The 13054-nt window shown below is 47.5% G+C and overlaps 1 protein-coding gene across 1 annotated transcript; it reads right to left on the bottom strand.

The window, feature by feature from the left end:
* Positions 1–290: 290 nt before the first annotated feature.
* LOC123041117 (uncharacterized) lies at positions 291–1099 on the bottom strand. Its single transcript, XM_044463819.1, has one exon. The coding sequence runs from the start codon at positions 1042–1044 to the stop codon at positions 553–555; it is 492 nt and encodes a 163-aa protein (XP_044319754.1). The 5' UTR covers positions 1045–1099; the 3' UTR covers positions 291–552.
* Positions 1100–13054: the final 11955 nt, after the last annotated feature.

The following is a 13054-nucleotide window of genomic DNA, read 5'->3' as shown; positions in this document are numbered from 1 at the left end:
TACCCTGAAGGGTTGGTGCTTCGCGAGAACGACAGGAGTGCATAAACCAAAGGAACTGAGGGCTTTCTTCACGCTCGTGCTATGGAAGCTTTGGAAGCATAGAAACGCGATTCTCTTTGATGGTGCTTCTCCGTCCCTGGAAATGGTGGTCAGGCGAGTCGTCGTTGAGGCAGAGCTTGGCAGCAGGCGAATCTGTTGAAGGGCGAATTGGATAGCGGGTTTGAGTTGTTGTCAGGGTGGGCGAGTAGCGAGTGATCCTTTTTATAAACTGAGGATGGAGCTGTGGGTTGTAAGCGATGTCGATGTTGTAGTGTTTCACTCTTGTAACATCAATGGTGGACTAGGTTCTATACCCCCTCCTATAAAATATAATACGTACACTCGTGCGTCCGAAAAAAACAGGCACTGGGCTTATAAAAATTACTGAAACCACTCCTAGGCAAAAACAACACCAAAAAACGCATAAGGCACGGGAATGTACAGTGCCTAGCCTACACCAATTCCGTTACAGAGCCCAGCTGTAAGCCTGCGACGACCTCACCCTAAGCAAAGTCACGATGGCCGTGGGGATGCAGTGGTCGCCGTCGAGGCCAAGCACGACCCGTTGCGCAGCCGGCTCGGCATGGGCCGGAAGCTCCACCTCCTCAGCGCCGCGCCGCGCGCGCCCGTGGCCGGCGGCGAAAGCGCCCGCTGCACCAGCTCCCGGTTCCCCGCCGGCGCCCGGCAAGCGCCAGCTCTGCACGGCTGCCGCCTCGACGACGCGGCCGCCGGCACTCCACCTCCAGCGCCCCACCAGCTGCGCCCGGCTTGTCCCCACGCGGCGTCGCTGCCGCCGCCCGCGGACCGTTGGCCCGGCGAGCCGGCCGCCGGCCTGGTGGGTCGCCTCGGCCGCGGCAGCCCACCGCGCGGCGCGCGGACGTGGTGCTGCCCTGCCGCCACCACCGCCGGCGAGAAAGCTCTCGTGCTACTCATCGCAGGCTTCCGTCCGCTGCTGTTCTCTTCTCCTCCAACTCGTCTCGTCGCGGAACTCTCTCTTATACGCATGGGTTTCGCAAGCGCACGATGAGCTGCCAGCGCCCGGCGAGGACTTTACAGCTTGCGTTCGTGCTCGCTTTGACCTGGACCACTTCGGGCTCTCGGTTGGCTGGTAGTTGGTTCGTGTCACGGTCGTAGGCGGCCCCGGCGCAAACGCGGTCAGAGGCTTTCTTCGGGGAGGGGTTTCTTCCTTGTTCTACCCACGTAAACGTATGCGTGGCAGTGCGTGCTGACTCGATCGGTCGACTGGTCATGTCTGCTGTCCCGTATTTGATGTGTGAATCCGCGATTCCCTCGTGGAGAAAGTCCCACGCCACACAGCTGGGTGCAACTACCGGTAGCGGCGTTCAATTTTGTAGCTCTGTTTTTTTTCTTTTTCGAACAGGATATTTTGGTAGCTCTGTTGTGTTGCCGGCCGGGATGCTTCTCGAGATTTCAGATTTGAGCATCCTGTCTGTCTCATGGCCTCATGGGTTCGGTCATCGTTCCACTAAGAGCGAGCAAGGCCAATGCATCGCCGTCGACATCCTGTCAGTCTCATGGATTGTTCGTTTTTGCCGGGTCAAAATACTTGTAATTCGTTTTTCAATCAGTTGGAATTTCCAATGTCAAAATAGTTCCGGAATGTGACCAAAGATATATACACCCATGATATAATACGCCTTTTACGCATGCATGATACTTCCTCCGTAAAGCAATATAAGAGCGTTTAAATCACTAAATAGTGATCTAAATGCACTATTACATTTCTTTACAAGAGTACATGTCATAAGGTCGAATCTACGGTTGCAGTCAGAGCGGGGTAAAGCAGCGGTTGTTTCTGGTGGTCTGTCATGTCTTTTTGCAGAAAATCTTCTATCTTTTCTGATAATTAACATGTGGTCTATCATTAAGTTAGAACGGAACTTTTTTTATAGTTTACACAAAACCTTCTGGATTTTACACTAATTAACCCACGGTCCAGATTTAAGTCACAGCAAATCGTTTTTTGCAGTTTTACATAAACGCCACTGATATCTATGGTAATCACCCTGCAGTCTATTAAAAATAAATAAATATTTCAAAAAACCATATCTTTAAACCGTAACTCCGATCTTAACATGTTATAAATGGAATTTGATTAAAAAATAATTAGAATTTGATTATGATGGTATCTTACATGTTAAATGTTTTAAAATTATATTTAGGATACAATGTTAATTAATGGGGCATGATCCATCTTTATTTTGTACCGACGCGGATCCGTATTGCAACATGTAAAATTAAACGTTAATAATTGGGAAAGTCTATAATCTTTGAGCATGTTGTACTTGCACCAGATTCAATCTTTGTACATGTTTCATGAGATAAGACCTTATCTTTTCTTTGCAAAATCAACGCGCACACTTACCATCGGACTATACTTTTTTTGTAGTGAACACATAAACATTTTTATAGGATGTACATACACCAAATAATCACGAGTGGACATGGTGCTACACGCGGTCGATATCAGGCCCGCTCATTCACACGTGATTCGTGCAGTCCAAATACGAGTAGTATGTATTATGAGATCTGGGCTGTATACAAAGCATTCTGCATTCATATTACCTACGTCCTCGCCAACAGATGGCCCACAAGGCAGGGTCGGACATTCAAACGAGCAGTGCATTTGAGCATACGTCAATTAAGTCGGGCCTGCAATCCCAGGACCCCCTCCCCTGCAGCTCATTAAGTCACCCACAAAGTTTTAATGGATACAGTTCAGGACCTTTTGTGTTTGACATCACCCAACGGAAACCCCTTGGCTTAGTTGGACTGGCTAGAGTAACTTTTCATTAAAACAAGCTTGATTGAATATTCTGACATAAACATTTATCGTCTCTCAATACAATGTATTCCAAGTGTTAGCCAACATTACCGATGATCAATGGAAACCATCCTCCTAATTGTCAGTTTGATTGATTGCTTAAGCCATAGTTTTCCAAAAACCATCTGCCAACGATTATGACAGTGATTTTTTGAACAACCTGACGTACATTTTTCGATAGCTTAGAACAAAACTAATCTAGGATACATTTCAAACATATTTACATTTCAATGTTTAAATTCACTTATTTCGCTCAACCTATTTTAGTGTAACTGCTTAGAATAACACTTACAAGTGAAATCTGATTTTGATTGTAGCGACCAAACAATACCTTATTGTTTTGAAACGAGCGAAACATGTTTCTTGAGTAGTTGAAGTTTCTTTTAGTAAAATTATTTTTTAGAAGAGCGGATTTTTTAAATGAGTGCACGGGTACTGGTAACTAGCGAATATTTTCAATCCGCCTTTTGAAATGAGTGAAATAAAACAGTGCAATATGTTGTCCTAAATGAGTGAAATCACTATATTTTGAAAATGATTGAAATTACTCGTTTTCAATTGATTGAACGACTGTAATCTATTTTCTGAAACGAGTGAAATCATTTTTGTTGAAAATAATTGAAATTTTAGTTTGAATTGAGTCAAACAAGTGGGATCTATTTTTGTAAAGGAATGTGGAATAAACGAGTGAAATATGTTCTTCTAAACGAATGAAATCATTCTTTTCAAAAATCATTGGAATTATTTGTTTGCATTGAGTGGAATCTATATTTTGAAATGAGTGAAGTATGGAGTATGTTGTTTTAAACGAGTGTAATTATTTTTTTAATTATTGAAAACATTTGTTTGAATCGGGTGGAATGACTGGAATTGGAAGAGGCGTTTTGGCTTTCGGTGCATCCGCACCCATGGGTGAATAGTAAAATCATTAAAAATAGTTGAAAAAAATCAATTTTTTATGCGAGATGCTCATATGCGTGAAGACCGAGCCAAATTTCATGTAGTTCGGGCATTTCAGTAGCTCCGGCAAAAAAAGACAAATTTCAGGTCTATGAGAAACATTTCAAAATAGCATTGTTCGAAGCTCACTTTGTCTTTTTTGCCACGAGCGCCTGGAATATAATTTAGCCATGACATTTTGCATGCATCTGGTGCACTCAAGCATCTTGCATAAAAAACAGATTTTTCTTTTTTGTGTTTTATTTTATTTTACTGTTCATCGGATGTAGATGACCCTGACCCCAAATTGAATATCAGTGGAATCCATTTTTCTTAAAGGAGTGAAATAAACGAATGAAGTACATCAAGTAAATGATTGAAAACATTTGTCTGAATCGAGTGAAAGGAGTGGAGTCTGTTTGTTTTGAAAGGAGTGAAACAAACGAGTGATATATGTCGCTCTAAACGAATGATTTTTTTTCCTTTTGAAAATAATTGAAACTATTTGTTTGAATTAAGTGAAATGAGTGGAATCTTTTTTTTCAAACGAGTGGGGGTGTATTTTAAACGAGTGCAATCGTTATTTTTTAAGATCAGGTTAGGGCAATTTCCAGGGTGGTTAATCTTCCAGCGCTTGTTGTTTGCTCGTCGGGCATCTGCTTTGCTTTTCCTGCACTTATCGAGCAAAAGAAAGACATGTGAGACCAGGCTGAAATATTCTAACACATGAAATGTAAACAGGCATCTCCCACGTTTCACTTGAGCACCCAAATCCGTAAGTCGCCCAAAAAATTGTCGACATGCTAGGGGGTTGAGGCAATAGAGAGATGATTACAGCTGGGCTCATTGGATCGTACCCAAAAGAAACCGAAAACCACATATCAAGTATAGTTTTAGCCGACTAATCTGTTAAACTCCGTTTCTGCAAAAGTCATCTCCTCTTCTCCATCTGCTTTTTCACAGGGCACGGCTTGGAGCGAGGGGCATGCTTAATGATGTCTGCCCACCTTCAAGATCAATTATGCCATCCCCGATCTATGACGTGGGCTGCTGCCAGATGAGCATGTATTCATACAAGCATTAACAGCGTCTGACCCACTCTTCTGATGTATAACACGACGTATTCAAGTGCGTCCCTGATTAACGCGTCAGATACTACGAATGGGTCTATATTAAGTAGGCATCTTGATGCGCAGCGGGACGTCTCAGATCTCGGCATCGCGTGGTCGCATGTCCCAAAAATTCACATCCGTACATATACTTATCAAATTCATGAACATCAGAAGTACATGAATGTTTATTTTGAAAATATCCGTGCTACCCGTGTGGTAGTCATGCACGTTCGTAGTGGAACCGATCAAAACAATCTTAATTTGTGTTCCATATGTTGCATGTGATGGTGATACATGTAGACTTTCTTGTATATACTTAATCTATAGACGCGGCCTCTTTAGTGTCAAACGACACCACAAAGGTGCTGACTCACTGTGGTTGTAGGTGCTTGCCATCAATATGACGAGTCAAAATCAAAATTGAGCCGAAATGATAATGGCTTAGATAAATCTTTTACTCCCCGTTGCAACGTACAAGCAGATTTATATATGAAGGGGCTATTGCTTCCGTCGGTTCACCGTCATGCTGAGAAAGACCCTACTATTTTATCTGTTTCCCACCTGGGCCGAGCCGGCTTGCTACACATAATTTTCTTTCTGTTGTGTGGCCTGAACTAGGCCGTCTATGCAGTCTTTTTTTGTGGATTGTTAATCTATTCTATATCTATACCTACCTACTAATAAAGCACATATTGCTTTTGTCGGTTCACCGTCACTTTCCCTTAATAAAGTGACAAATAATTACCCACCACTCCCATCCATAGGTGGAAAAACGATTAGTTAAAGATATAAAGAAGACATTATAAAGATCTAGAAAATGAAAGAGCTCCCCGACCCAACCCTTCTTCCAAAATGCGGACGACACGAACCGACCTCCTTGTTGGGAAACATAGCATGCAATTTCAAAAAAAATCTCACGCCCACGCAAGATCTATCTAGGAGATGCATAACAACGAGAGGGGGAGAGTGTGTCCACGTACCCTCGTAGACTGAAAGCGGAAGCGTTTTCTTAACGCGGTTGATGTAGTCGAACTTCTTCTCGTTCTGACCGATCAAGTACTGAACATACGGCACCTCCGAGTTCTGCACACGTTCAGCGCGATGAGGTCCCTCGAGCTTTTGATCCAGCAGAGTGTCGAGGAAGTAGATGAGTTTCGTCAGCACGATGGCGTGGTGACGGTGATGGTGAAGTGATCTGCGCAGGGCTTCGCCTAAGCACCGCGAGAATATGACCGGAGGCGTAAACTGTGTGTGTGTGGGGGGGGGGGGGCGCTGCACATGGCTGGGAACAATTGATGTGTGTTATAGGCGCCCCCTCCCCACGTATATAAAGGAGGGAGGGGGAGGGAGCCAGCCCTGGGCTCCTGGTAGGATCCCCCCTCCCCCCGCTTTCCTTTTACCAGAGGGGGGAAGAGGGGAAGAGAGAGGGGAAGAAGGAAAGAGGAGGGCGCCCCCCTCCTCCTAGTCCTATTCGGCCTCCTTCCCTGGGATGTGCCACCCATTGTGGGCTAGTGTGCCCCCCTCCTATGGCCCATATGACCCATATCTTCCCCCGGGGGGTTCCGGTAACCCCACGGTACTCTGATATGTACCCGATACATTCCGGAACACTTCCGGTGTCCGGATACTATCATCCAATATATCAATCTTTACATCTTGACCATTTCGAGACTCCTCGTCATGTCCGTGATCTCATCCGGGACTCCGAACAACATTCAGTCACCAAATCACATAACTCATATAATACAAATCGTCATCGAACGTTAATCACGCGGACCCTACAGGGTCGAGAACTATGTAGACATGACCGAGACACCTCTCCGGTCAATAACCAATAGCGAAACCTGGATGCTCATATTGGCTCCCACATATTCTATGAAGATCTTTATCAGTCGAACCGTTATGACAACATACGTTATTCCCTTTGTCATCGGTATGTTACTTGCCCGAGATTCGATCGTCAGTATCTTCATACCTAGTTCAATCTCGTTACCAGCAAGTCTCTTTACTCATTCCATAATGCATCTTCCCGCAACTAACTCATTAGTCACATTGGTTGCAAGGCTTCTAATGATGTGCATTACCGAGAGGGCCCAGAGATACCTCTCCGATACTCGGAGTGTCAAATCCTAATCTCGATCTATGCCAACCCAACAAACACCTTCGGAGATACCTATAGAGCATCTTTATAATCACCCAGTTATGTTGTGACGTTTGATAGCACACAAGGCATTCCTCGGGTATTTGGGAGTTGCATAATCTCATAATCGGAGGAATATGTATTTGACATGAAGAAAGCAGTAGCAATAAAACTGAACGATCATCATGCTAAGCTAACGGATGGGTCTTGTCCATCACATCATTCTCCTATTGATGTGATCCTGTTCATCAAATGACAACACATGTCTATGGCTAGGAAACTTAACCATCTTTGATCAATGACCTAGTCAAGTAGAGGCATACTAGGGACACGCTGTTTTGTCTATGTATTCACACATGTATCAAGTTTCCGGTTAATACAATTCTAGCATGAATAATAAACATTTATCATGAACAAAGAAATATAAAATAACAACTTTATTATTGCCTCTATGGCATATCTCCTTCAGTCTCCCACTTGCACTAGAGTCAATAATCTAGATTACAAAGTAATGATTCTAACACCCATGGAGTCTTGGTGTTGATCATGTTTTGCTTGTGGAAGAGGCTTAGTCAACGGGTCTGCCACATTCAGATCCGTATATATTTTGCAAATCTCTATGTCTCCCTCCTTGACTAAATCTCAAATGGTGTTGAAGCGTCCTTGATGTGTTTGGTCTTTTTGTGAAATCTGGATTCCTTCACCAAGGCAATTGCTCTAGTATTGTAACAAAATATTTTCATTGGACTTGATGCACTAGGTATTACACCTAGACCGAATATGAACTCCTTCATCCGACTCCTTCATTTTCTGCTTCCGAAGCAGCTATGTACTCCGCTTCACACGTAGATCCTGCCATGACGGTCTGCTTGGAACTACACCAACTGACAACTCCACCATTCAATAAAAATATGTGTCTGGTTTGTGACTTAGAGTCATCCGGATAAGTGTCAAAGCTAGCGTCGATGTAACCATTTACGACGAGCTCTTTGTCACCTCCATAAACGAGAAACATATCCTTAGTCCTTTTAAGGTACTTCAGGATGTTCTTGACCACTATCTAGTGATCCACTCCTGGATTACTTTGGTACCTCCCTGCTACACTTATAGCAAGGCACACATCAGGTCTGGTACACAGCATAGCATACATGATAGAACCTATGGCTGAGGCATAGGGAATGACTTTCATTTTCTCTATATCTTCTGCAGTGGTCGGGCATTGAGTCTGACTCAACTTCACACCTTGTAACACAGGCAAGAACCCTTTCTTTGACTGATCCATTTTGAAATTCTTCAAAACTTTATCAAGGTATGTGCTTTGTGAAATTCCTATCAAGCATCTTGATCTATCTCCATAGATCTTGATGCCCAATATATAAGCAGCTTCACCGAGGTCTTTCATTGAAAAACTTTTATTTAAGTATCTTTTTATGTTATCCAGAAATTCTATATCCTTTCCAATCAATAATATGTCATCCACATATAATATTAGAAATGCTATAGAGCTCCCACTCATTTTCTTGTAAATACAGCTTATCCGAAAGTCTGTATGAAACAATATGCTTTGGTCACTGTCGGTGTCAAAACCAGCGGATCTCGGGTAGGGGGTCCCGAACTGTGCGTCTAAGGCTAATGGTAATAGGAGGCGGGGGACACAATGTTTACCCAGGTTCGGGCCCTCTCGATGGAGGTAATACCCTACTTCCTGTTTGATTGATCTTGATGATATGAGTATTACTAGAGTTGATCTACCACGAGATCTTAGAGGCTAAACCCTAAATGCTAGCCTATGGTTATGATTGATCTTCTACGAACTAAACCCTCTGGTTTATATAGACACCGGAGGGAGCTAGGGTTACATAGAGTCGGTTATAGAGAAAGGAATCTTCATATCCGAATCGCTAAGCTTGCCTTCCATGCAAAGGAGAGTCCCATCCGAACACGGGACGAAGTCTTCTATCATGTATCTTCATAGTCCAACAGTCCAACATTCGCATATAGTCCGGCTGTCCGAGGACCCCTTAATCTAGGACTCCCTCAGTAGCCCCTGAACTAGGATTCAATCCGGCGCGCAAATTGTCTTCGGCATTGCAAGACAGGTTCCTTCTCTGAATACTTCAAAGTATATCTTGAACATAAGAATCGTGTCCGGCTCTGCAAAACAAATCCCTCACACCACTGTAGAGAGTATAACATCCCACGAGTCCAATCTGCTGACATATCACAGCGTGACATCACGCCATGGCCCGGTCTTTATTTGAACCGTTTTATCCTGCCCCTCTGTATTTTGAGGCGCGGTTTCATTGGCACATCTTATCGAAGCAGAGATCGTGTCCCATTATCACGGGATTCTCATCAATACGAGTATGGGTAACCCAGCCGTGCCATCAGCATGACGCTTGGGAAATAAGCGAGTTTTAGGGCGAGTGGGGAGGCACATGATTTTTACTGCCTTTATGAAGGGATAAGGTTTCCCCTCTTTCACCCACGCCCTCTTCTTCCTCTTCTCATCGATCCTCGAGCTCCAGCGCCCAAGCTCCCATCTCTTCCGCCCAAAAAGCACTCCAATCATGTCTGGATCCGGAGTGCAAGGCAAGTGAGTGGCCTCCTCCATTCAGGAGAAGGATATCAAGAAACTCCGAGAGGCTGGATACCTAGCCAAGAAGATCGCACACCGTCTCCCAGCGGCAGGACATATCATCCCTACTCCGATACCCCATGAGAGGGTCGTATTCCTCCCTCACTTCGTCCGCAGGCTGGGGTTTCCCCTCCACCCATTCGTTCGCGGCCTTATGTACTACTACGGGATAGATTTCCATGACCTATCCCCCAACTCCTTCCTCAACATCTTGACATTCATTGTCGTGTGTGAAGCCTTCCTCCGCATCCCGCCACACTTCGGGCTATGGCTAAAAAATTTCAACATGAAGCCCAAGGTGGTCGGCGGTGAACACGCAGAGTGCGGAGGATCCATGGTGAGTAAGATGCCCAACAATGGTTCTATATTACCGAGCCACGCGGCGCCAAATGGGCCGCCGCTCCTAAGTTCCGATCCGGAGCCCCACTGTGGCTCATGTACTGGCCCGAAAAGGGCCTAGACTGGCCTTCGTCTGATGGGCTATCAGCACTCCAAGCGCGTATCAAGAGCATGGAGGACAAGGGTATCAAACTTGTCGATGTGGTCTAGGTGATGCTAGCTCGCCGGATCCTTCCTTGCCAATGCCGGACTTTCCACCTATGGGAGTTTGATCCGGCCAAGCACCAAACCTTGCTGGAGTTCTTCGGCACGATGCACGAAGACATTTGGAAGGCGCTATTCAAGCCCGGCAAGTCGTGGCCGAACACTGCCGATGATCGCGGGCACAAAGTATCCCGCCCCGCAAGCTCGGCGACTCTCTATATGTTTTCAAGGTGTACCCTCTATCTGTATACCCTGGGGAAAACACCTAATATTTCCCCGAAGATTTTCTCAGGCCTGGACGGAGAAGGCATAGCGGATCTACTGTCCGGTTTCGCTGCCTGAAGAACAAGCCGGCCCACTTATGACAAAGATGTTGGTCCCAGCGCCACATAAGACGCCAAAGAAGAAGGCCCAGAAGGAGGCCAAGGAGACCAGGGGTGGGCTTCCTTGCAAGGGCACTCCAGACGTGGTGTCCGAAGACACCGAGGCCCACTCCTCCTCCGAAAAGGACGAGGAAGAGGCGGAAGAAGAAGAAGAAGAAAGCCAGCCCCCCCCCCTCGTGAGGGGGAGAAAGAAGAGGACGGCCTCCACAGGTTTGGAGGCCGAAACATCTAAAAAAGGGAAAGCATCCCTTCCAGACGAGCCTACTGCGGCCGCCGACAACAACCCAGAGTGGGAACCCAGGGTCGAGCCCCTGGCCAAATCGTGAGTACAAAGAAACCCGGGCACATCCATATATCCAGTCTCACTTTTGCATAGCATTAATATATTGAGTCACATATTCCGCAGTCCGTCCGGGTCCGAAATAGAGCGATCTTCGTCGGAGGATTCGCTGGACCCGGATGCGATGGATAGCGAGACCCTCCTGAAGGCCTCTTCTCCTGGAAGCGCGAATGACACTGAGGTGTCGTCCCAAAGGGACCCCAGCCAGGGCGAAGCTCAAAAGACCGCCGGGGCGGCGCCGGGGGGTCAAACCTCGGCAACCGGACACACGGGCGAGCAGACCCCATGTATGCTGAAGGCGGAGGTCGCGCTGAATTCGGCTCCCAGCCAGAGACGACTCCGGACACCAATACGGCTCCGGAATCAGGACGGCAGCCTTCTTCAAGAGAAGGAGGTCCGCCTATTCCACCGGTGACCTTAGTCCATCTAGAGGTGCCGGATACTTTGTTGGCAGCGCTACTGTAACGCCCCAGATTCGATGCGCCAGGTGTCTGCCAGCTATTCGCCGTCGTTGCCATGTCATTTGCTTGCGTGTTGCATTTTGCCATGTCATCATCTGCATTTCATCTGCATGTTTTTTTCAAAACTTGCATCCGTTCGGGTTTCCCCGGTTCTCTCCGTTGTCCGTTCTGATTCCGACCACACTCGCACGCGCCCGCGGCACCTCCGAAATATTATTTTATAAGTGGCATAAAAATTATCTCGGAATGGGACGAAAACTGGCGTGCGGTCTTATTATAGTGTAGGTAGACCGCCTGTCAAGTTTTGTCGCATTCGGAGCTCATTTGATAGCCCAACCGTTAAATATATAGCGGCACCGTTGCCGGTATTTTCGTCGGACGTTTTCGGTCTCCAAAAACCATTGCCGGGCTGCTTTTCTCTTCTCTCCTCTCAGCCCAACTCTCTCTTCATAGCCCACCTAGGCCTGCCTAACCCCCTCGCGTCCGGAACCGCCCGATCAAGATCGGAGGGCTCCAAAAAAAACCCTAGAGCAAACCCTAGCCAAAAACTGCTATATATAGCCTCCTTCCCCTTCCATTTCTGGAAAACCTAGCCCCCCTCGAAATCTGCGCGCCGCCAACCTCCTACCACCTCCTCCTTGTTTTCAGCGTCGGTCGACCCTGCCCCGCCACTTGGCACCGCCCAACAGGCCAGCGCCGCCGTCCACGCCGCCTGGAGCCACTCGAGCCCCGCCACGTCGCCTCCCCAGTGCCCCACTTCGCCGCGGCCCGCCCGCGGGCCAGAGCAGGCCCGAGCCGCCGTCGCAGCTCGCAGGAGCACGCGCGCGCCCGAGCCGCGTCGCCCAGCTCCCGAACCTCACCGCCGTTCGCCTGCTCGTCCCCGCGACCCCACCTACCTCGTCGGAGATCGAGGCCGCCGCCCCGCCAGGTCGTCCTCCCGCCCCGTCGCTCTCTCTCTTCCCTTCTCTCTCCCTGCCTCACTCTCTCTCCCTCCCACGCAGGTCCCTGCCGCCCTTGGAGCTCCGTCCGTCGCCAGCTGGCCTCACTGTCGCTGGGAACGGGGCCCCCGCGGCCAGATCCGCCCGGATCTACTCCCCATCGGCCTCGCCTCAGCCCCCGCCGGCCCTCCCTGCAGGTGGCGCCGCCCCCTGCCATGGCCGCCTCCTCCTTGTCGAGCGGGAGGAGGACGAGCGCGCGTTAACCGGCCTAGTTCCCGCGTGGGCCACCTCCCCTCACCGACCCACCTCCGCCGGCGGCCCAGCCCACCTCCTCGCCGGCCTGCTGCCTCCTCTCCAAGCTGGGCCGAAGCCCATGGTGAGCCCGCCTAAATTCCTCCCCGGTCACATTTTAGTATTCTCTCGCTCGTCCGTTTTTTTCTTCAGAAAACTGCTGTCCCGAAATATTTGCATTTTTATGTCCTGTTCATCATGCCATAACTCATAGTCTGTAGCTCCGTTTTGCATGCATAATATGTCAAAATGTTCATCAGGTTATGCTCTACATTTCATTACATTGTGTCATGCTTGTTTGAGATCATCTTGTGGCCGGAATCATCGTTGCAAGAGTGCTATATGATGTTAACCTGCTGAAACTATTATAACTTGGTGATTTGTC

The sequence above is a fragment of the Triticum aestivum genome, chromosome 2B (genome assembly GCF_018294505.1).
Source record: "Triticum aestivum cultivar Chinese Spring chromosome 2B, IWGSC CS RefSeq v2.1, whole genome shotgun sequence".
Lineage (NCBI taxonomy): Eukaryota > Viridiplantae > Streptophyta > Magnoliopsida > Poales > Poaceae > Triticum > Triticum aestivum.
This window is presented reverse-complemented; position numbering and strand designations above follow the sequence as displayed.